Here is a 24,274-nt window from a genome sequence, read left to right as displayed (position 1 = left end):
ATCTTTTTTTAATTTTAGTGGTTTTATTTGCGTAAAAAGTTAGTTTGAGTTATAAATACAAACACAATTATTTATTGAGACATAACCATAACAGCCAGAGCCCATGCTGATTGCCGATGTACATTTTCTGCAGCATGATGCCACCATCGTATCTGTAGTTGGACGGCAGGAAGTCACCTCCCCCCCAATTGTGAGAGTTGTGGTGGGATGGGAAGCGCAGGGACGGGCGCCGATACAACACCAGATGGTGTACAGCGTCTGGATGTAGTAAGGGTGCAGGAAGATGGGCCGGGCATAGAGCGGACACCGGTACAGACACGGTTCTGTAAAGCGGGCAGAGTGAAACAAGCCTGAGTGAACCCTGATTGGAAGTCACGTGGTCGAGTATTTGGATATTTACCTCGTGAAGGTAACTGGAAATGAAACCTGGAAGTCCGAACGGGCCGGCAAAGGTTGGTCCAATCGAATTAGCATCCGGTAATCCTTGGATAAGGAGTGCTTCGAGCGACGATCTTACAGGGTTTCCCACGATTTATTGGTTGGTTCCCACGATTTTTGGTCATTTCCCATAATTTTTTGGTAGCAACCCACGATTTATTGGTCGGTTCCCAAATATTATTGGTCGTTTCCCAAATATTATTGGTCGGTATTATATTATATTATATTTGGGAACCGACCAATAATATTTGGGAAACGACCAATAATATTTGGGAACCGACCAATAATATTTGGGAACCGACCAATAAATCGTGGGTTGCTACCAAGAAATTATGGGAAATGACCAAAAAATCGTGGGAACGCACCAATAAATCGTGGGAACCAACCAATAAATCGTGGGAAACCCTGTATGTGCACTGGCTACGTGCGTTGACAGAGCTTCCTAGCCCACCCGTGTCCGATCGTACGCTACTGATCGGTCTCTTCACGCTGGGTATCATATTTTCATTTATTTTTCACACTATTAATTTTATAACACAAAATCACTCCGAAAGGTATCTGCATCGACAAAATGATGAATGTCAGATAGAAAACCGAGCCTCGGCTAACTCAAATAACATAGCCGAAATTTCGGTTATTTTGACGGATGACCTCGGTGACAGCAGTGTTAACGTACGTAATCGGCATGTTGTGTTGCCGAGTTTCGGTTAAAATATTTTTTAACTGATATTTCGGTTTTAAATGGTACTGATTATCGGCAATGGGAAATTTTCAACTGACATATCAGCAAGAATCGAAAGAGCCGACGAATTTCGGCAGTTTTTTTAACCGAGGTCGTGAAATATTTTTAAGTGTGTATATCTGGCTGACTCTAGACTTCGACTTCGACTGACTAAACCTAACGAGCTAATGTTCTAATGAGGCCGCTGGTTGCTGGCTGCATTGGTCCGTTCTCACGATCGGTCTGCGTGTCGCATTACTTGCGCATGTCGCCGTTGTCCGCTCGTGGCCGGTGTAGCGTTACATCTTCGTCTGCTCGTAGCCGGTGTGGAATGCCAGCTTGCAGTCTGGTTTCTAGCGGGTCGGTCTAACTAAAATAATCCCCAAATAGCCAGAATTGCTTAAGCAGCTCATTTTGGCACGCTAAAGATCGCTGCTCTAATTCGCCTTTTGCAGTAGATAAACAGCATCAAAGTTCCAGGCGGTCCTTCTAAATAGCGCCTAAGCAGCTTCCTTAAGCTACGGTGCCGGGGATTATTTTTCTTTGTGTTTTATTTTCAAGCAAGCGTCATCGATGAAATAAACAACAGGATTTGTTTTGTTTGTGTACATGTGTATATTTTTAAATCCTTAATATTCATAAATTACACGAAACGTATCACAATTTACTGTACAATCACAATCACTTCCTTCAAAATCCCTTCTTCAAAGAACTAATCTAACTTGTACAGCAGCAATGAGATGATTGGCGGCGTCTGTCTTTGACACTTTGACAAGACCCACCTTGTACCGATGTCATGCATTAAAAAGCTATAAAGTTCCACCAAGTTCGGTACACGTTCTTAACAAGCCTTAAAGTTCCATTATGAACCCTACACATAGTGTTAATCAGCCGCAAAGTTCCAAATAGTACCATGTGCCTGTTAAAAAGCTCCATAGTTCCGCAAAGTACCGTCTATCTTTTAATCAGCCACAAAGTACGACATCGGAACGATTTTTCGTTAAATAGCCCTAAATCAGCTATAAAGTACGAGCAGGCTATTTGGGTCCCTGGCATCGTGGCATAAGGAAGCTGCTTGGCCGCTGTTTGAAAGACCCACATAGAACTTTGATGCTGTTTATCTACTGCAAAAGGCGAATTAGAGCAGCGATCTTTAGCGTGCCAAAATGAGCTGCTTAAGCAATTCTGGGTATTTGGGATGCAACACGAATGCTTTTATTCGACACTTAATCATTTTGCCACTGCATATTGTCACTGTATCACATAAGTTTCATTCATTCCATGGGTTTCTTCCATCAATTTAGCATGGAGGTTAGCTGCAGCCGTGGACGGAAAACATGATGTTCAAACGCTATCCGAATCAAAAATGCTGCGAAATATAAAACTTATCCCAAGCGCCACAGATTAAGCTTAAACGACTGGAAAATTGAATATCCATAGAAAAAAAAAGAAAGCTCCACAGCTTCATTGGTTTGATCAATAGATGGCGTATTACAACTCCTCATTATATTGCTATCCTTTTCTTGTAATGTGTTTCGACAAGTTTCATCTTATCATGACCTACCCAAGTGCCACAAATCCACTAAACGACCACTAAACGGCTTCTAAACGACTCAAGCACTCTACCTAAACGGAATATAGAAAGACTTCGTTTAGCAGACAGCAAACGACTCATGCATTCTAAAAATTGCAAAAATGCTGGTGGCGCCATCTGTTTGTGGGATACCCAACCAGTTGAGCTTCCTCGCTTGGAGGAGAGCTTTCTCATTTCCTCTGTACTGTTGTATGGTTTCTCATTGAAGTTATGCATCGCTAGAACTAGAACGGCGATACGATTGTTTAAATACTAAACTCCAATGGAAACCACCAGCATTGAAGCAAGTGAGATTTGAGTAATGGTCGTTGGTGTTGATACCCACGTATCCGACCACACGACCATTCATATAGATTTTTGCTCGGAAAGTTAGAAGGCTATATAGGTCATGATAAGATGAAACTTGTCGAAACACATTGCAAGAAAAGGATAGCAATATAATAATCAGTTTTAATACGCCATCTATTGATCAAGCCAATGAAGCTGTGGAGCTTTCATTTTTTTTTCTATGGATATTCAATTTTCCAGTCGTTTAAGCTTAATCTGTGGCGCTTGGGTATTTAGCCATCTAACTTTCTGAGCAAAAATCTATATGAATGGTCGCGTGGTCAGATACGTGGGTATCAACACCAACGACCATTACTCAAATCTCACTTGCTTCAGTGCTAGTGGTTGCCGTTGGAGTTTAGTATTTAAACAATCGTATCGCCGTTCTAGTTCTAGCGATGCATAACTTCAATGCGAAACCATACAACAGTATAGAGGAAATGAGAAAGCTCTCCTGCAAGCGATGAAGCTCAACTTGTTGGGGTATCCCACCAACAGAGAGCGCCACCAGCTTTTTAGCTATTTTTAGAATGCATGAGTCGTTTGCCGTCTGCTAAACGAAGTCTTTCTATATTCCGTTTAGATAGAGAACTTGAGTCGTTTAGAAGCCGTTTAGTGGTCGTTTAGTGGATTTGTGGCACTTGGGATGTAGCTCATGTGTAGAGATTGGTAATATCGATACACTGATCTGTTGTAAAAGCATGATGATACACAAATTAAACGATAGCTGATAGAAATTATCGCAGACGCTTGGTTTTGTTGTCATCTACACACAATACACACGAAGCTTGACGAACTTTTTGACATAGGAAATGGAGGCGCCATGTACGTGACCATGTACAGTATGTCTCAAAAATTATCGTCATCAAGAGTATATTATTTTGTACAAAAAATATTTTTTTTATAAACATTTATCTCATATCCTTCATCAAACTCATTGCATATAATATTAAAAAAATTTAAACATATTTTTTATTATTTTTTTTTTTATTTGCGCCGTAGATTCAAGTGAAGGAAAAAAAAGAAAAACATATTTTACGTACCGTTAAACAAACAAATATATTGTTGTGACAATAAATGCGCATTATTACATAAATAAGTATAAAAAAATAATTTTCCGAATATTGAAACAATGAAACTGGTGTACATAAAATTTCAAAAACACTGTGTGTTATATTGGCCCGAATCGAAAAAAAACAGGGTAACGGAATACGTCGTTATGCTGTGACGCTGACAAATGTCACATTCTCTTAAGAAATTCTATTTGATTTTTAAAGGCTTTAAAACACTGTTAATAATCAAATAAAGTTTCTTAAGGCTACTTGGGTTGCTACTCCGGTTCCGATTCCGACAAATTCAAACCGTCTATTCGCCCGTAGCCGTCTGGAGTCGGTCGGAGCCATCCAGAGCCGGTCGAAGCAGTCGGAACCGTTGGAGCCGTCGGAACCGTTCTAGCTCACGGAGCCGGTTGGAACCGTCTTAGTCGTTGTAACTGAAGTCTGAACGACTCCGACGGCTTCAACCGGCTTCGACGTCTCCAACGGCTCCAACCGGCTCCGACGTCTCCAACGGTTCCGACAGCTCCAAAATGCTCCGGCTGCCGACTAGTGGCTCCGGACGGCTCCAAGTTCGGAATTTTGCACCTACCTTCCGGAACCGCTTAAAATTTTGGCGGAGTCATTCGGAACCGATTCCTGATTTTTGTTGAATGTTACCCATTCCAAATCACTAATGCACTGCGAGCCGGTCTGGTGGTACAGTCGTCACCTCCAACGACTTAACAAGATGCCCGTCATGGGTTCAAGTCCCGAATAGACCGTGCCCCCTTACGTAGGACTGACTATCCTGCTATGGTAACAATAAGTCACTGAAAGCCAAGCTCACTTCGCTAGTGGGTACAGGCAGGCCTTGACCGACAGCGGTTGTTGTGCCAATGAAGAAGAAGAAGTGATGGTGTAACTTTCAATACCACTGATGCTATTCCCAAGCGCCACAGATTAAGCTTAAACGACTGGAAAATTGAATAGCCATAGAAAAAAAGCTCCACAGCTTCATTGGTTTGATCAATAGATGGCGTATTAAAACTGATTATTATATTGCTATCCTTTTCTTGCAATAGGTTTCGGCAAGTTTCATCTTATTATGACCTATGTAGCCTTCTAACTTTCCGAGCAAAAATCTATATGAATGGCTGTGTGGTCAGATACGTGGGTATCAACACCAACGACCATTACTCAAATCTCACTTGCTTCAGTGCTAGTGGTTTCCGTTGGAGTTTAGTATTTAAACAATCGTATCGCCGTTCTAGTTCTAGCGATGCATAACTTGAATGCGAAACCATACAACAGTACAGAGGAAATGAGAAAGCTCTCCTCCAAGCGATGAAGCTCAACTGGTTGGGGTATCCCACCAACAGAGAGCCCACCAGCTTTTTAGCTAGAATGCATGAGTCGTTTGCCGTCTGCTAAACGAAGTCTTTCTATATTCCGTTTAGGTAGAGAACTTGAGTCGTTTAGAAGCCGTTTAGTGGTCGTTTAGTGGATTTTTGGCACTTGGGTTAACACGTTAAGCCTGGTGGCAGGCCCTGGGGCCTGCCATTGGTATTTTGCTAGGGAAAGAACAAACAAACAAATAAAAGAATGGTGTTCTAAGAATAATTGCGGTTGATAAAAACCTCATCACACACACAACAGTTAAAACTCATTTTTTCTATATGCATGTTTGATTCAAAATCAACTGCTTGCGTTCTAGATGCCGGCGGAACGGAAAGTTGAAGAAAATCAGTGCCGGGAGGAACGTGTTAACGACCCATATAAAACCACATAATTCCATACTATACGTTCTATAGAAGCGTGAACAAAATATGCGCTTCAAAGTTATCCGGTTCGAATAAATCTACAATTGACGCCAAAACATCTACCCTCACGTGCAATAGCTCAGTAATGCCAATAGGAATGATGAATCCCCGTCAAACATTGCGAGGGTTGCGAGTTCTATCATCTGCTTGAAATCTTATGGTATTTTCAACAATATTTATTTTTTATTCATAAATTATATTTTTGTCGTGTTATTCGTCGAAAAGATAACCATATCCAGTTTAGTGGATTTTTGCAAAATAAAATGTCAAAATTCAGGTGTTTAGTATGCTACAAATCGCACTGTTATGCCTGCTCTTGGGGTGCTATAATTATAACTGCTAAAACTAGGGGTGAAGAAACTACCAAGGCTCGCAAGCTCTTTAATGCGAGGGCTCTGTGGCGGTGAACTTGTATGGCGTGCGAGCCCTCGCGCGCCCTCGCAAATCGCTGTCAATTGCATGGCGGGTCACACCTCGTTCTTTTCTTGTCCTTGGAAGGAAATTTTTTACATACATTAAGGCGCTTAAAATGATAAGCAATGCAAGGTTTGCATACAAAGGTTTCAAATGTTCCCCAAAGCAAATAACGTGCACAGAGTGCTGTTCGAATCATCATCGAAGGGTTACCCATGACGACAGCGGCGGGACAATGCTGCGATCATAGTAGCCACTTGCGTTCTTTTCGCCAACCATGGTCATACACTCGCAACACTTGCATTTTCCAACGACCAACCGGAGGTGTTAGTTCACTGTTAGGACCTGCCAAGTACAGTTTTGTTCGTGATTTGATAGTGATTTTGTGTGGTTTGTGCCGATAGTACGTAGCGATGGACAACAAGGCGGCCTTAAAGCGGGTGGGCGACCGGTTGCGCGCAACTCGCAAAGCGAACCTTGCATTTCTGGAAGTTTGCGGCGACTACCTGTGGCACGGATCGGACGACTACTGGCCGGTGGATGTGCCGTACGAAATCGGTGTTGATGATGCAGTGAAGCCGGAAGTGTTCGACTCGTTCGCCGATTTTCTGGCAGCGCAAGAAAACACGAAGGTGCCGGTGGACTTCTTGGAGGAGTTTGTACTGTGCGAAAGGGCGCTCGCCGTTATGAACGACTTCGACGCAATGGAGTACAACCTAAGGCCGACGATCCAGCGGGCCGGCGAGCAGCCGGAACTGCTGCAGGGCAACGAGCGGGGCCAGTTTGTGCGAGTGGCCCGCGTGCTGCGGGAAGTTTGCCACCGTCGGCAGCTATTCGAGCAGCTGCGCTACGAACTGATGGAGCTATACATTATGATGAATAATGACCCAGCATCCACCGACGACGATTCGGATGATGACGGCGATGTCGGTGCGGCAGTGGGGCGGGCCGTGCAGTTCGCCTTGAATGTCCATTCCCCCGTCAAAGGGAAGAAAAGGTAAGGGCTGAGCATTTGGTTTTGCTCCAGCATGATCAGCTGTTTGTTTTTCTTTCGTTTCGTTTCATTTCCATAGATTGTGGCTCCGTACGCTGAATTTAAAGATAACGTCACTCGTGCAGGATGTGGACTATTTGACAAATTTGCTGGCGTTAATGGAGACGGGAAAGGGAACGCCCCATTTCTCGGCCTTCTCCTTTTCGTCTAGTCCAACTTCGCGCAAAGAGGCGAGGAAAACAGTTCGACACAGTGTTGCAAAACGGATAAAGTTGGAGGAACAGAACATGAACCCGGTCGGCACTGCGTAGGCGAAGGGCGTTACTTGTTACATATTATATAGAGCATTATGTTATTCATTATTCTAACTCGTTCATAACTTCGTTATGATGCGTTGCCAGCATGCCTTAACCCAACATTGTAGAACGACGCGGGTCTAGATTTTAACAGATTTTCCATTTTAATAAACTTCGGACACGTTACATAAATAAAGGGCAATGCAAAATGTGTTTTCATATATATTCTTTACCACAAGTTTAGATAAACATGCACCCAACGGCCGGTTTGAGTTTAAACCCCCAATCGGTCCCGTATTCGAGCACTCCGTCTGGCCGCAATCGAGCAGAAATTTGTCAACAAACCACAGCCGCTCACGGTGTGCAAGGTGCAGCTATGTTTCTCCCCCCTCTAGCGAAGTCAGTAGCCAAGTGTTTTAGCCAAAAAGTAAGCATCAATAAGCGAAAGGCCACGGGAGTGACAAAATGCTGACAAATTTTTCAAAATGTGAGCTTTTGTCACTTTTTTGAGCTTTTGTCAAAATTTTGTGACCTGGAGCAGCCAGGAAAAAAAGTTGACAAAATTTGACGTTTGTGAAAAAGCGTAAACAAACAGCTATTTGGCGCAGTTGTGACCCATTGTTATGATAATAATGCTAAAATGCATGATTCTAACTGATGTATGTACCTAGTTAGTGCTTCTTAAACAAAATAACGATGATATTCAGATGTTGGAGCTTTTTGTCGCTCTTGTGTATGTTTTTGGTGCGGCCACGAGAAAAGCTCTTTTTTGCAGTTGACAAGCAATTTTGACAAAATTGAAATTTTTTTCAACATTTTTTCAGCTCCGTGGCCACGCGCTAAATGGTACGATGGGTCCGTGGCGTTTGATATTCGAAAAAAAAACTGATGGGCAAGGATGGCTAGCAGCAGCAGGATTACATGAGCAAGGACATGAAAAAGTGGCTGAAGATGGAGCAGCTCGAGCGACTTGGAGGAGGAGGGGCGAGCAGACGGTGAGGATGGAACTGCGCTCGAGGATCTGGCGGTAGAGTTTAACGGCCAGCTGGGCCAGATCGTGATTGATAGTACGGACGAGATGATATTGATGTCGGAAGCGAGCACGTGGAATAGCTGGAGAAGGTAGACCCCAACGACCTGTCGACGGACGACGATGCAGATGGAGCGAAGCGGAATCCGTACATGCTGCACACGGCGTTCAACATGAGATGAATCTGCACGTGAAGTTCTACGCGTCGGACGTGATCATCGCGTCGCCGCTCGGGACTACGACTACTCATCGCCGAACTGGCGGAGGTACGGAGTTCGAGAAACCCAGAGTCGGGAGTCGTGTGGGGTTATTCGGAGTCATCCGGTGACGTCATCATTCGGAGTTGTCCGGAGTCGTTCCGGAGTATATGGTCTATAGTCTAGTAAATCTAATAAATATGAATCTATTTTCTCTAAGACTAGTAGGCTTTGAGTCGATCCAAGTCTGCAGGAAGGAGACGGAGTCGGAGATGAAATGCCTGACCACAAAAACATAGCCCACTTACGAACGGCTCTAATCCTGATGACTTCAGACTAGTGATAGGAGCTTGGAATCGGACCTACTTAATTCCGATTCAGTGTTGGGAATAAATTCCGTAGGCAATTCCGATGCCGGAATCGATTCCGATTTCGGAGTCGATCCCGAAGTTGGTTCTGGAGCCGTTTCTGGAGTTGGTTCCGGAGCCGATTCCGGAGTTGGTTTCAGAGCCGATTCCGGAGTTGAGTCCAGAGCCGATTCCGGGATCGACTCCGGAATCGATTCCAGGATCGGAATCGGCTCCGAAATCAGAATCGTCTCCGGAATCGGCATCAACCTGGGAATCGCAATTTGCTCCGGTAACGGAACCAGGCTTGGCTCCAGGAATGGAGTTAGCTCCGGGATGAGAATTAGTTTTTGAATTGAAATAAAAAGTGTGTAGCGTCATGTAGCATGTAGCATCATTGGATCCAAACGCTTATCCCCATGAAGATGCCGAAACCGACTCCGTTTCGAAGCCAATTCTGATTTCGGAGTCAATTCCAATGTCGGAGCCGATTTTGATTCCGGAGCCAATTCCGGAACCGATTGCGACTCCGGAGCTGATTCTGATTCCGAGGCCGATTCCGATTCCAGAACCAAATCCTGAGCCAATTCCGGAATCAAATCCGGAAAATGATTCTGGGCCTACTATCCGGAATCGATTCCAGAAATCTTCGGAGTTAGCTGGAAACGGGTTCCGACGAAATCTTCATTTATCCCATCACTACTTCGGACGACTCAAACTCCGGACAACTCCGACTCCGGACCACTCCAGACGTCTCTGGATCACTCCGGCCAACCCCGGATGACTCCGGACGCCTCCAGACGATTCCCAATAGCTCCGAACAATCCTGTATGGACCTACGTTCCGGAATCGGTTCCGAAAATTAGGGAGTTGGTTCGGAGTTGACAGTGGATTTTTGCGAACTTTCCCCATCATTAGTGTACAACGCAGTACGACACGCACGCAGCTACCGAGATGGTCGGGATGGAGCGAGGAACAGTGCATTTTGTAACTAGTTTCAAAGTGCACATGGAATATTTTGTATTATGTTGAACATAATGTTGATTAAAAGAACCTTTAAAGATGAACATTTCAATGGAGCATGTACATTTGTACCAAAAAGTAAAATAAAATTAAAGGATTCTTCTCGATAACCATGGAAATCGAAGGGACGATCAAACAATTTTGTTGTCAGTTTTAGAACGTTTGTAAGTCGCTTTCTGATGTCCCATTGTTTTTTCCGAGTTGAAATATGTAAGATTGCCAAGCGATGATGAATCTTGTAACGAAGATTCATTCATGTGTATCTTCAAGACACAAACATTCAATCCTCGATGCCCCACAAAGTCTTAAAAACATTAAAATTGTTACATTTTTTAACAGTTTTGGGATTTTTAAGGTTCCACCCGTTCTGTACAACTAATTTTGACTAAAACTGAGCTTCAAAACAATGGAAATATTTTGAAACAAGTAAAAAGGGACATACATCCTATCACTAAGTGGTTAAACCTACCTCAAGAATGGAATATTGCTCCAAATTCTCAATGACATCACCGATTGATTTAAATCCTTTGTTTGGTAATAGACGCATATATGTTTGCCTGTTTCTGTATTGCGAGATGCAAACGAACGCTCACCCTCGCCGGCCCCTAATAGAAAGTTCGCACACTAGTGGTAAGGTAAAATAATAATCGCCGCGATAGTTTCGTACCATAGAAACACCCAACACTCCCAAAATCCTAAACCCCCTGGCCCACACTATTCCCACTTCCGCGACACGTCGATGTACTCGCCGTCCGGTTGCTCGTAGTCTTTGATCGGCGGGGTAGAGACGGGACCCTGCGCCACGAACGGCAGCAGGGCCGGGTCGGGCTGTATCGCCCGCTGGTACAGCTCGTCCGACGCGAGCTGCAGCTCGCCCAGCGCCTTCGCCTGGGCCGCCACGATCCGATCGAACAGCTGGTAGTCGGCCAGCTTCTCCTGCATGCGGTACTTGGCCCACTGCTTCTCGAGCAGGGCGCGGCTTTCGAGCAGCTCGGCCGTCGGTTTCGAAACGTTTCGCTTCCGTTTGCTGGCGGTAAGACAGCCACAAGAAAAGGGAGGAAAAACAAACACTTTAGAATGTGTGGGGGAGGAATTAGTGGGGACTGTCCGGGGCGCTAACCTTTGCTCGTCGATCAGCTCCATCGGCACCTCGAGCTCCTCGATCGGTTTGAGCTGGCGGGCGTTCTTCTCCAGCCGGCGAATTTGCTTCTCCAGCCGCTTCCGTTTGCGCTCCTCCCGCTGCTTCACGATCTGTGGGTCGAGCTTTTTCTTCTTCTTGAGCGGTTCGGCACACAGCACCGGTGTGCTGCGGAACAGCAGGCCGGTCCCGCTATGGACGGATCTCGCCGCCGATCGGCTCACGACCGGCAGCAACCTAAAAACGCAGAGAGGTTAGATACCGGGGGGGAGGCGGGGCATGGGACGGGGCAGCCACGATCGGGCTAAACGCCTTACCGGCTCAGCACGGGAAGCAGCGACATTCTTTCGTACGGGAAAACTAAATTTGCTGCGCTAAATTTTACGTAAACAGAGCGGCACCACACTGACAGCTGTTTCATAACAGACGCAACTGACAGCTGCTGGCTCGCGTTGGCTGTCAAACCGGTGCTCGAATCGGTTTATGTAACCCTGATGGAATGTGCATATGGCACGATTATTAATAAATTTATTGAGAAAAATAAATCCAAGCACAACACTTTTTTCACGTGCTTTGGAGCCGCCGCTGTAGAAGAATAATTATTTTTCACCTCACAGTGGCATAAACATGCCGGTTGGTGTTCGAATATGAAAATACGGTTATTAATTTTTCCATAAAAATGCCGCGTGCTATAAACGCTTGACAGCCGCGGCTTTCCATGTGCGGCTAGCGCAACACAACAGGTCAGCTGTCACCTTTTCGGGGCCGTCATATTTTCTTATTATTTTTTTTTGCTCTCCAAAACCCCCCTTGGCACTGCAAAACGCCATTCTGTTCTGCGAGGCAAACTCGGACGCAGGTTACGCAAATAACTTCACCTTTTCGCAGCTCGAGAATCCCAGTAGATCTCACCACCATCAACCATGAGCTACAAGGTAAGCAAGGCAAGGGAGAAAAACGATCGAATCACGGGCGCATACCAATCAACGGGGGAAACGGGCAAACCCGCCGAGCCCCGCTGACTGTTTGGTGTGGTGCGCGTTCGGTGGCAATCACAATTACGTAAGTTCATGGCAATGCTCAATTTTCGCTCAACTCTCGATTTGGCAGAATGTCGCCCGGCTGGTGCTGCAGCAGAACCGCCAGTTCTCCCGCACTGCGCCCGCCTCGTCCAGTGAGGTCGCCGAGGGCTACAAGCAGCTGAAGCACATCCAGGAAAAGTTCCAGGTAGGTAGGAGGGTGGGCATAACCCGCACGCGTAGACCTCCCGAACGCGGTCAGCATCGTCTACACTGCACTGGTTCTCTTTCTGTCCTAGAAACCGGATGGCAAGCCCGTGTTCCTGAAGGGTGGCCCGATGGACAACGTGCTCTTCTCGCTGACGATGGTGCTCAGTGTGGCCGGACTGGCCGGTATCGGCAAGCTGTTCTACGAGCTGAGCTACCCGAAGAAGGACGACTAGATAGGATAGAGGTCTTTACCCCCCAAAAACGAAAACTAAAGTGACCAGAGTTGCCGTGTGCCCATTACACACACACACACCCCGTGTCATAACATCGCCCGCCACACCAAAAACAACCCGTGTGACACCAACGAGCAGCGGCAGCCGTAGTTCAAACTTGTCTGGCCTCGAAACCAATATTTATCTGCGCGGCAAATGGATAAGGGAGTAGCAGTCGGTGGCGATGGTGGCGGTGGTGGGTAGCTGCGTAGTGTGTAGAAACCCCCACCCATTAAAAAAAAAACTAACATCCCTCCTCCCCGAAAGTGTGTATTTGTGATTAACCCTGTTTTTCATGCGTGTGTCTCCTATGGTTCGATATACGGGATGCTCCAAATTGTACGGAAACTGAACGAAACGATTCCATTAACACGGATCCCGACGTTAACACATTTACTCTCTTGCATTTATCAGCAAATAAATATGTGTTTTGAGCAGTAGCCGAGAGAATTTGGGCAGCGTGAGGAGTTATCCGATGTCCGAAAAGCATCAACGGTGAAATTGTGCCGGATTTTGCTTGTATCTCCTTGCCGGGAAGGAGACAAATGAGACGACCGGCAGGAACACTTTGATTTCAGATATTGGTGGACTGTGAGCTATATTTGCTTGCGGGAGGTTCTGATCATGAAATGGGACCAGCTGGAATGCGTTGTGTCACATTGATGGCGTGACTTTTTTTTGGGATAGGAAGAGGTCATTCAGAGCGCTGCCTAACTCGGAGACATATCTTTCTAGCAAATTCTGCCCAACACCAAAAACACCCAAAACGACAGTGTTGTTCCGGATTTAACGGAAAGTGGGCTCGATGGCCTATTGAGCAAGTGAGCGGATTCGAACACTCCTGCAATAGGCCGAGACCGTAAAGCAGCTGTAGTTGCCGAATAAGTAAATGCACAAAAATCACCCTGACAATGACGTCATTCAATTGGAGTGGGAAAAAAGGCTTATTATTGGTGTTGAGTTGCCTTCAATCACTGACGATGTAGCAAAAACGTCCCCTGGTCGTCAACTCGCATAGCTTAGCATCATGCTCGTCGTAGGTTCAAGCCGCATACGGACCGTCCCCCCGTAGCAAGGACTGACTATTATCCGGCTGCGTGCATTTAATGAGTCTCGAAAACCAAGCAGAAGAAGATTATATTCATAAAAGTTATAGCGAGAGATCAGTACAAGGGTTATCAATAATTGATTTTACTTCTGGAGGAATCTGGCAAGACGAAGGCGAAGATAGTTCCAGAGGGTCCCTAACATTTGATTTAAACCCTTGAGATAACTGGACCTAGAACTGTAAGCAATACTCGAGCGATACTCGAAGATCCTCGACAAAAAAATCAAGAAGGGTGTATTTAGTCCCCCAACTGAAGCTGTGCGAGACGTCTCTCTCTCTCTCTCTCTCTCTCTCTCTCTCTCTCTCTCTCTCTCTCTCTCTCTCTCTCTCTCTCTCTCTCTCTCGCTCTCTCTCTTTCTTGCTCTCTCTCTCTTCTTGGCCTGCTCTCGATAGAGCAAGTCGATGTGACATGGCCCAGTCAACATCAATTCTCCAGGAAGCTTGGTCCCTGGCTGCAGCCTTCCATCCATCTACATAACCCGATCTCCGACTGGTCTCGCTTCACCGGATCCAGTCATCGAGTTCGCTGTGCTCCCCTGCGCCTTATGCCGAACTGGGAATTGCTGTCGAACATCTCATTGGTGGAGCTTGAGTCATCCGGCATCCTTATAACATGCCCCAGCCATCATGCTCCGAGTATCCTGTCAGCCTTCGCCATCGTCATGAAGCTCCTTTCACCGTACAACTCAGCAGGCTCACGTGGTCCATCCTTCTCCTCCACGCTCCATGCTCGAACACACCGCCAAAGATGGTCCGGAGTAATGATGGGAAAAATGAAGTTTTTGTCGGAATCGATTCCGGCTAGCTCTGCAGTTTTCTAGAATCGATTCCGGATAGTAGATCCGGAATCAGTTTTCGGAATCGATTCCGGAATCGGCTCCGCAATCGGCTCAGGAATCGGAATCGACTCCGGAATCGGCTCCAGAATTGATTCCGGAATCGGTTCCGGAATCGACTCCGGAATCGGAATCAGTTTCGGAATCGGTTTCGGAATCTAAATCAGCTCTCGAATCGGAAATGGCTCCTAAATTAGAATCGGCTGCCAAACGGAACCAGTTTCGGCATCGCCATAAAAATATGAGCTTGGGTCCAATCACATTACGTATTGATAACCGCAAAAAATCAAAATGTACTTGTAAAAGATCCATTCTCATGGAGATTCCCGGACTGATTTCGCTTCTAAAATTTATTTTTTCAATTCAAGAACTAATTTACATTCCGGAGCTAATTCTAATTCTGGAGTCATTTATGATTCCGTTATCGGGGCAAATTGCGTTTCCCAGGTCAATTCCGATTCCGGAGCCGATTCTGATCGCGGAATCGAATCCAGAGCCGGGAATCGGCTCCGAAGTCAACTCCGGAATTAGCTCCGGAATCGGCTCCAGAATCGACTCCGGAATCGGAATCGATTCCAGCAACGGAATCGGCTCCAGAATTGATTCCGAACACGGAATTGGAATCGGGTAGGTCTGATTCCGAGCTCCCACCACTAGTCCCACTAGGAGGATGCGTCGCTCATACACGCCCAGAGAGTTGCATCCTTCGCTCGGATGGTCCGGGGCTCGTGTCCATAGAGGACTACTGGGCGAATCAATGTGCGATATATCGCACATTTCGTGCGGCCCATAGTATACCCGATTCCTCTGCACAATGCGTCTCCGGATTTCGCTACTGAACGACATCTGTGACAAAGTACTGAAATTAGAAGTTTATTCCACCCACTGTACAAATTAGACATTGATCTGTTGGATTTAATGTTTGCTCTAGTCGATGAAGCATGATCTGGCTGGTCAGAACGTTTCGATTTACAATTGGAATCTGTACATCACAAAAAGTGTCCATCGTTTAGGAATGAATAACGAATGAATAAAGGAAAGGAAAAACTAAAGACGGAAAATACGTTGACCATTAAATATTTTACCAAATTGTCTAAGCAATGCAGCTATATTTGCTAGTAAACCACGAAATCTTATGTATTATGGAAAAAAATTCAAACTTTGCAGGAATGTTCCCAAGCACACAAAAAAAAATCTAAGACACTTCACCAATTTCCAATATGAATATCATACTGAATGCAAAATGAGGTCCCAAGAATTCATGGACTGTGGGAAATTAACATGCATTCTGGAAAACTGCGGTTTGCCAACGCTCCAAACGCTAACGTCAGCAAAAGGACAGTTCAAGAGCTTGCACAGAGCTCTCCTAGGAGCAGCACTTTAACACTGATTCGCTGGACGATTTGACACGACGATGCTTTGTTTGCTGATGGTGTAGTTTGAAACGACGAATAGAATTTGATTGCTGTTCCACGCATCCCAACTCTCTTTCGAATCATTCACAAAAATTGGTTTAAGGTTGAACTAGACAACTGAGCACTAATGCATCAGGAGCATTACCCGTTTAACGCGCCTGCTTGACCCGAATTTGACGGTCCGTCTCCAGTTATTAGGAAATTTCTCATCGAATACGTCAGTAGCTATTAGATTCAGCGCGTTCGGCTGCGCGAGTGTAAAAGCATCCAGAATAAACCGCACGCACCTAACGACTTCTGCAAAACCTAACCCCAACGTAGGGCCCGATCCTAACTAGCCAAACCAACGCTGCCTCCGGTCGGTCGTCCATTTTTCAATGTCCACGCGCACCAGAGAAAAAGAAAAGCGAAGTGAATAATTAATGCAAGCAATTGATGATAAACTGCTGATTAAAATAACATATTTATGCCATTCTCGCTCCTTGGCTCTGCCAGCTTCAGGGCGGGGGAAGGCGCATCACCGAGTTTAGCGGAAGAAGACGTCCACCAGACCAGAGCGAGCTGTCACTTTGATTCGTGCGCATCCACGGTGAGAGGCGAGATCCACGCGGTCCGTTCTAGCGCGGGATGGCACCAAAGATGCTAATGAGTGCCATCCGAGACTCGCTAGCCGGCCAGCCAAGGATGTCCGAGGAATCGCGCGTGACCTCGAACGATTGCATGCATGCGGGATGACGTTAATGAACCGTTTGGGTCACTCGGCCCCAGGGACAGCCAGGACGAAGGCGAGGGCGCAGGCCGATGGACGGCGGTCTAGTCTGGGACGCCCTCGCACACCGAGGCGGTACCGGGCAAAAACGGGACGTTCCCAAGGTGCTATAAAAAGCTTCGGCCGGGTCGGTCAAGCCATCCAGACACAGCCTGCAAACCGCCTCGAGCAGTACGATTCCGGCATCCCGGGACCGCTCCTTAGTGTAATTAGTGTGTAGATAGGAAGTTGGCCGTTTTCACCATCACCATCAACCTGAATGTATCAGTAACCTTTCGCCAGGATCGTACCTGTGTGCCTGCGTTCGTCTTGCCGTGTGCGCGTCCTTTGAGCCAGTTGCTTGTCCGCGGTCCTGCTGTGATTAAGTGTTCTTTTGAGTGTCTCTGTGTGTAGTAAAATAGTTCTAACAAAAATGGCAATGTCGTTCGGAAACGTTCTGCTGCTGGCCGCCCTGCTCGTGGGATACTCCTACTGGAGCTTAGCCCAACCGTTAGTATCTCAGGGGCACCTGCACCTGTCTGGCTTTTGTCCCCTTTTTCTATGGCTATCTCTGCTAACGCTGTGTCTGCTCCATTTTTCTCCCCCTTCTCGATGCTGCAGAACGAACCTGATCGAGATCCGGTGCAAGATGCAGCGCGATGAAGACATCAGCACGTGTAAATACGGCTTCTACATGACCACCTGCAAAACGTTTGCCTGTTGGAAGGTAGGCCCTCGGTTTCAGTGCACTCTCGTACAATCTTTCACCGTCCCGAATCGCCTCTTCCTCCACCCCCTTTAGGGCCCGAACGAACCGTGCGGCGGCGAGCTGAGCAACAACATGCTGTACGGCAAGTGCAAGTCCGGGCTGCGGTGCTGCAACGGCCGGTGCACCGGTTGCCTGAACGGGGTGTGCAGCGACTCCTGCCACCCGTCCAAGCTGCACAGCTTCCAGCATCGCTCCGACCCGTACATGGTGGAGGAGCGCCACCTGAGCCCGCTCTACCGGTTCTTCGACTACTACAGCAACGAGTAAGGCGGCTACAGTCCCACTCCGCACGATCAACCCGATCACCACAGTCGTCACACAGTCACCCGCACTACCCCGATACTTACGCCGATCGAGCAAAAGAAGAAGAAGAAGAAGAAGAAAGAAAAAGATAAATAAACGCTTCGCAACACAACGTGTCGCAATGGTAGCCACTTCAAACGATGCCAGTGGGCTTTGCCATTCCGCGCAACGATCTCCGCTCTCCTGTCCGCTGTCCGGAGATCCTGGGAACATTCCAACCATCCGCAGCCCCTCTAGACAGTTTGCTTCTACTTAGATAAGAACACGTATAGCCCTTCAATAAAGCAGAAAAAAAGTAATGTAACATCTACATGAACCCCAGTGAAAGCACGCTGAACGTTTGGATGAGAGTGTTGACGTCATCCGAAACATCTAGAATTGATGGACAGCTCTTTTGGGTTTGCTTCTATTGGGGTTTCAAACATAACCACTACCTGGACCACCAATTAAATACACTCCTACACTATTTCCTATACTGCACAGATCCTGCCGAGTATGGTTTAATGGCCAGCGGGATCAGGTAACAGGAACTGTAATGGTTCTAGACCTGGACCAAGTTTGGTTCCGAATTCACAAGCTCCGAATTCAGGTTCTATTTCATGAACATAAAGCTATTTCAGGATGGGTATGGGTTCAATATCAATTTCTGGACTGATATTGGATCAGTATCGGTTTCTGGAACGATATCACTTCCAGGAGCATGTGTTCGATATCGGTTCGAGGACTGCTATGAGTTTAGTATCAGTTTCTGGACCAGTATGGGTACTGTATCCGTTTCAGCAACCATTCTGGGTGGACTCTTCACAGCAAAGAGTCGTCAAGTGTACCTGCCCGTCATGGACTGAGCTCCCAATAAGTAACGCGAACTATCCTGCTATCGGTAAATCAATAGTAAATCCTCGATATGTGGCTCAAGCCGATGCCAGACCTATTCAGAACTCTTGTAAGGATAAATGGATGAAATAATTCAGTATCTTTGTATCATGAACAGGTAGGTGTTGATTTAAAGCATGTCAAACTGGCGGCCCGATTTTGAATGCGGCCCGCAAGAATATTTTGAGAATCGCTTAAAGCACTGCAAACCAAAAATCGGTTGTTGGGGCCCTTTCCGTTTTAAGTTGGTAGGCTGATATTTCTGCTTGTCAGCTGTTTGCATTGTATAGCAGTTTTCGAGCAGCTATCTAAGTGGGTATAGGCTGATTTATATCGCTTCTGCTTCTGAATGAATATTTTAAGAGTGTTATGTGTAATCGTCATGCCTCCATAAAGCTTGTTTGAACAAAAATTTTCACTAAGCCTGTCAAAAAGTGATACTCATATTTGGTTATAAATAGACCACCTTGACTACATACACTATGATTCTGGATTCCATCACCTGATCTCTTTGATGCACCTTGGGGTAAATGTAAACACCACCTTGTTTTGCCATTTTTCGAACAGGTACTCGAATCTAATTCGAGCTTTGAGGCTAGAATAATCTAGACTGAAAACAGCAGGCTAGTTTTATGTGCAGTTTTGTACGGAGTGTTTACATGATATCAGCCTCCAACTGTCAAACTCCATACAAAATACTGACTAGAATCGTGAAGGGCCCTATTACTATTTGTCGAAGAGTATTCAATTTTTTAGAGAAGAACAGTTGTGTTGCTATGTTCTTCGAAATTAACATTAATGTACCCATAACATCTAACAAACTAATTCTACACGTACGTACAGAACAACCGAGACCCTTAAAAAACATTAAATCGAATGCAAACTCAGTCGCATTATGTTTTGATGAAATTCTGAATATAAGCATAATTTTGTGCAGAATCGATTGCACATTATATATGGAAATACAGATTTGCGTCAACTGTCTAGAAACGAAATAGGAATGAAAATAACTTGATTGACACACTTGGTCTAGAGCCATTCGGAACCTTTGGAGTCATCGGTAGTCGCACGGAACGGCTAGTCTGCAGTCAGAAATGGCTCTGATCGGTCTCACCGATTTTGACAATCTCAATGCCTCCGTCTGCCGAGTAAAGGCTCCAGTCGGCTCCAAATTGTTCCGTACGGATCTGCACGGCTCCGAACTTAGAATGTTACATTTTTTGATATTCGATTGGAGCCACTTCTGTTTTTTTTTCATAACCATGCATAAACCAGCATAAAATGTTAATATCTAATATTTATGGCTCACTGAAAGCGTTTGTAGCCAAGTTAAAATTATGTGTACTCCCATTCTACAATATGAATTAATGTACTTTCCAACCTCGCCAAAAATCAAAACCAAAATGAAATGATTACGCTTAAGATAGAGAGATTTAGATTAAGGATTCAAATAATCGATAGCTTATTAATAGATTAGCTTACACAGTCCATACTTTAATTCGCGAATCATTCAAGACACTTCAAGTGCCAAAAAATATTTGCCGATCTTTATGGGATCACACATCACGAATCTTCGTCAGATAAAATTATCGTAATTTACCAAAAAGTTTCGTATAATACGAGGTCTTGTTATAAGAAATGAATATACCACCACTTGGAACTTGGAAATTAGTGAAAAATAAGGTTTAAACACGTTATATTACAATTTTTCTCTTGATCTGCTGAAAAATTGCAGGCCAATATTTTTGTTATTCATCCAGCGATGGATAGCTTCGATTCCTTGAACATGATTCGCAACAGGCTGCTAGACTTCCCCTAGCTCAGTGAAAGAGTGTAGTTGAGCGATATTTTCTAACAGAACTGCCGTGGGAGAACGCGACTAATGAAAATTTTATTTTTCCTATTTTAATAATGAGGATAATAGAAATTGCATGTGACTTTAAAAGTACATTAAACATTTATTTTTTCAAATAAAAAAGAGCACACTGAAAAATAACATCGCAAATTTGTAAATAAGGAACGATTCCAGATTTGAAGCGTGGAGTACAAAAAGTCAATTTGTGTAACAATGATGATTTTAAACACTATTTTATATAAATATTAAGGTATATTTTTTATTCTCAACATTGCGGTCCGCGAATCACTGAAAATCTGTACTTGCGGCCCTCTGATGAAATGAGTTTGACATAGCTAATTTAAAGCATCGTACATTTCTATCAAGGTAAACTCCCGTGAAGTATACTTTGGAAATCTCATCTCATCGTCATCTGGCACTATGTTGTTTTATTGTTTAGCATTCGCCTCTCGTAATTGACAGTTGAGAAACTACTAATAATATTTGAGATAAAAAATAAAAATGAATAAAAAGTTTAAAAAGAAAAAAAATACAAGATTTTTCATTACTATGATGGTGAAAGGTGAAAAGGTTTGTTAATTCTGATGCTTTTTCTCATCGCCAGCACAGCCAGCAGAACTATTGTAGACCGAGCCATCAGTATAAATTTTATTATATATTTTATATTTGTTTCCGATGAGCATTTGATGGTTTTGTACTATTTGTTGTTCGTGTTTGCTTGGTTTTCGATTTTGGGAATTTTGTCGTAGCAAGATCTAGTCGAACAGCTTGTGAGTTTACCTACGTTTGCATCGATTTCTTTTTCAATGAGTCTGCCAGCTAGGTTTAAATAACAAACTACATAAATAACTGAACTAACTCTAAATTTTTGTATTCAACGTATTTCAGTGCATCACAACCACTGTTAATATATTATACCCTTTGCTGTAAATCTTCATTCAGTATCTATATCTTATCTCTACTTTTATTTTTAATGATTTAAACACGTTGAACACGATTGACCGCTACAAGCTACTAGAGAAAACCATCGCAAAAAGAAACATGGAGACGCCCAGTACTTTATGTGTGGCAGGCATGTCAAACATACGGTCCACTCGGAAGCCTTTTAATTTGGTCAGCAAAATGTCTGTCTGTCAAAAGGTTTATAGGTCCATTTTCCAACAGGTATTTTCTGGGTGGTGGCCGTTCAACGAACGGATGTGCAGGTTGAGGATTCGTGGCAGATTCTTCAACCTTAGCATTATAAATGTGCACAGTCCACACCTTGGGAGCACCGATTCACGAGAAGAAGGCCTGCTATACGCAGCTGGAGAAGGAGTACGACCGCTGCCCAAAACATAATTTAAAGATCGTCATCGGAGACCTTAACGCTCAGGTCGGACAGGAGGAGATATATAAACCAACGATCGGAAGATTCGGCGTCCACCAGCTGACAAACGACAACGGCCTCAGGCTGATATACTTTGGCTCCTCCAAGCACATGAACATCCGCCACACCGTCTTCCAGCATTCACGACGCCTTAGTTACACCTGGAGACACCCCAAGGGTGGTTGATGGAAGGCACTTTTTGGATATTATCGACGTCAACACCTAAAGAGGCGCAAACGTCGACTCAGACCATTTCCTGGTTTTGGTAAAGCTACGCTAGAAACTCTCCGTGGTTAACAACCAACGGGATCCGCCCGCCCCAAGGCTCAACCTGGACCGGTTGAAGTGTGCTGATGTGGCGGAGGGGTACACGATGCCCCGCACAGACCACTGGCGTAGGGTGGAACGAGCCATTAGCAGTGTAGAGAGAAAAAGGAATGGTTCGAGGCAGAGTGCAGACGAGCACTATCCGAGAAGAATACAGCGCTCGCCCAGTCAGAACGTCGACAACTACAGACGACTTAGGAAATAGCAAGCCCTGCTCTTCCAAGCCAGATAGTGTCGTTAAATGAACAGCTGTTGGAGCAGCTAGCCCAGTTGGGGGACACCCACTTATTTTACAGGAAATTGAAGGTGGCACGGAACGGGTTTGCTCCTAAAACCGTAATGTGCCGAGCTGTTCAAGAAAGGGACAGAGGTCAGGCTTACCGTCAAAATTAGTGTTGGGTTTCATGAATCTTTCGTTCAGTGATGAGTGATTCGAATCTCGAGTCCAATCTTCAAAGATTCAAGAATCTCTAAATATTTATGAAGCTCTAAAGATTCATGAATCTGTAATGTTCATGAATCCATTAAAATTCATATATCTCTTGGGATTATGAAGCTTTAGAGAGGTATGATCTCCAAAATATTGAATTTGCCCAATCCCACCTACAACTTGTCGTTCAAATGTTGTCGGTTCAACTGCGTGTTACTTTCCAAGAAGTCTCAAAAGCCTGTATAGGCTGGCATGACCACGTAGGTTGCTACGCCAAAAAGAATAATAATAAAAAAGCTCAAGCTTTATGAATTTTAGAGATTTATGAATCCTTAGAGTGTCAGGAATCTTTGAGATTCATGAATCTTTCTAATCGGGATTTAGATTCATTGAATCATTCGAATGATTCATTCATGAATCTGAATCTGAATTACCCAACACTAGTCGAAATGCATCCGCTGATCGAGAAAATCTGGGCAGTAGGAAGAACTACCGAATGAGTGAAAACTTGATGTCATTCATATACGTTCGAGTCATCTTAGTCTTCAATGCCGCCTACAAGAGCATGTTCCATATCTTGTTCTGCAGACTTGCGGCTGGGTTTGTTGGAGGCTACGCATCACCTGCTCATCGTCTTCAACTGGGAGGCAGTGTATTAGTTGACGGCGACAATTTCGAGGTGGTAGAAGCATTCTGCTATCTTGGGACGGTCGTTACTTCGGACAGCGACATCAGTGGTCCTGTATAGACACGATTTCTGGACCATTCCAGTGGAGGATCGTGTCTAGGCGTGTTTAAGCAACGGATCCTCCGGACCATCTTTGGTGTGTTCGAGCATGGAGTTTGGATGAGAAGGATGAACCACGAGTTTGCTGAGCTGTATAGCGAACCAAGCATCCTTTCGGTGACGAATGCTGGGGCATGTTATGAGGATGTCGACCTCGTGCCCCACCGAGAAGGTGTTACAAAGCGTAGTTGAAAAATAATTGTACTAGGCGGCAATAACTCCCGAAAAGTTATGGATCTATATTCATAACAGATGCCGGTATCGTAGTACAGTCGTCAACTCGTACGACTTAACAACATGCTCGTCATGGGTTTAATCCCCAAATAGACCGCGCCGCCATACGTAGGACTGACTATCCTGCTATGGGGGGGAATCAATTTTTCACTGAAAGCCAAGCCCACAAGTGGGTACAGGCAGGCCTTGACCGACAACGGTTGTTGAGCCAAAGAAGAAGAAGAAGAAGAATTCATAACAGATCTAAAAAAAACCAAGCTCCAGAAGGAAAACACTAAGCGTGACATCAATGTTCAACAACGTCCGATAACTTACCTTACTTACCGCACAGAAGCCAACCCTT

General features: G+C 45.0%; 5 protein-coding genes and 1 long non-coding RNA gene across 6 annotated transcripts; 4 read left to right on the top strand and 2 right to left on the bottom strand.

Annotated features, from left to right (window-relative positions):
• Window positions 1-38: 38 nt before the first annotated feature.
• LOC120906507 lies at window positions 39-488 on the bottom strand. The gene is made up of 2 exons (XM_040318239.1): window positions 401-488; window positions 39-323 (listed from the first exon to the last, which is right to left on the bottom strand). Exons 1-2 carry the CDS (start codon window positions 472-474, stop codon window positions 68-70), a joined length of 330 nt encoding a protein of 109 aa, XP_040174173.1. The 5' UTR covers window positions 475-488; the 3' UTR covers window positions 39-67.
• Window positions 489-6,541: 6,053 nt separating this feature from the next.
• On the top strand, window positions 6,542-7,837 carry LOC120906006. The gene is made up of 2 exons (XM_040317395.1): window positions 6,542-7,348; window positions 7,425-7,837. The coding sequence occupies exons 1-2, from the start codon at window positions 6,765-6,767 to the stop codon at window positions 7,654-7,656; spliced, it is 816 nt and encodes a 271-aa protein (XP_040173329.1). The 5' UTR covers window positions 6,542-6,764; the 3' UTR covers window positions 7,657-7,837.
• A 362-nt stretch (window positions 7,838-8,199) lies between these two features.
• LOC120906005 lies at window positions 8,200-9,599 on the top strand. The gene is made up of 2 exons (XR_005739980.1): window positions 8,200-8,374; window positions 8,466-9,599. It is a non-coding gene; the product is annotated as an uncharacterized LOC120906005 (long non-coding RNA).
• A 679-nt stretch (window positions 9,600-10,278) lies between these two features.
• On the bottom strand, window positions 10,279-11,828 carry LOC120906002 (39S ribosomal protein L40, mitochondrial). The gene is made up of 3 exons (XM_040317392.1): window positions 11,694-11,828; window positions 11,359-11,613; window positions 10,279-11,265 (listed from the first exon to the last, which is right to left on the bottom strand). The coding sequence occupies exons 1-3, from the start codon at window positions 11,795-11,797 to the stop codon at window positions 10,953-10,955; spliced, it is 672 nt and encodes a 223-aa protein (XP_040173326.1). The 5' UTR covers window positions 11,798-11,828; the 3' UTR covers window positions 10,279-10,952.
• Window positions 11,829-12,175: 347 nt separating this feature from the next.
• On the top strand, window positions 12,176-13,327 carry LOC120906004 (cytochrome c oxidase subunit 7A, mitochondrial-like). The gene is made up of 3 exons (XM_040317394.1): window positions 12,176-12,311; window positions 12,487-12,603; window positions 12,695-13,327. The coding sequence occupies exons 1-3, from the start codon at window positions 12,300-12,302 to the stop codon at window positions 12,836-12,838; spliced, it is 273 nt and encodes a 90-aa protein (XP_040173328.1). The 5' UTR covers window positions 12,176-12,299; the 3' UTR covers window positions 12,839-13,327.
• A 3,393-nt stretch (window positions 13,328-16,720) lies between these two features.
• Window positions 16,721-18,383, top strand: LOC120906003. Its single transcript, XM_040317393.1, has 3 exons — window positions 16,721-17,494; window positions 17,606-17,711; window positions 17,787-18,383. Exons 1-3 carry the CDS (start codon window positions 17,418-17,420, stop codon window positions 18,018-18,020), a joined length of 417 nt encoding a protein of 138 aa, XP_040173327.1. The 5' UTR covers window positions 16,721-17,417; the 3' UTR covers window positions 18,021-18,383.
• The last annotated feature ends 5,891 nt before the right edge of the window (window positions 18,384-24,274 follow it).

The sequence above is a fragment of the Anopheles arabiensis genome, chromosome X, assembly GCF_016920715.1.
Source record: "Anopheles arabiensis isolate DONGOLA chromosome X, AaraD3, whole genome shotgun sequence".
In the NCBI taxonomy this organism is placed as follows: Eukaryota; Metazoa; Arthropoda; class Insecta; order Diptera; family Culicidae; genus Anopheles; species Anopheles arabiensis.
This window is presented reverse-complemented; position numbering and strand designations above follow the sequence as displayed.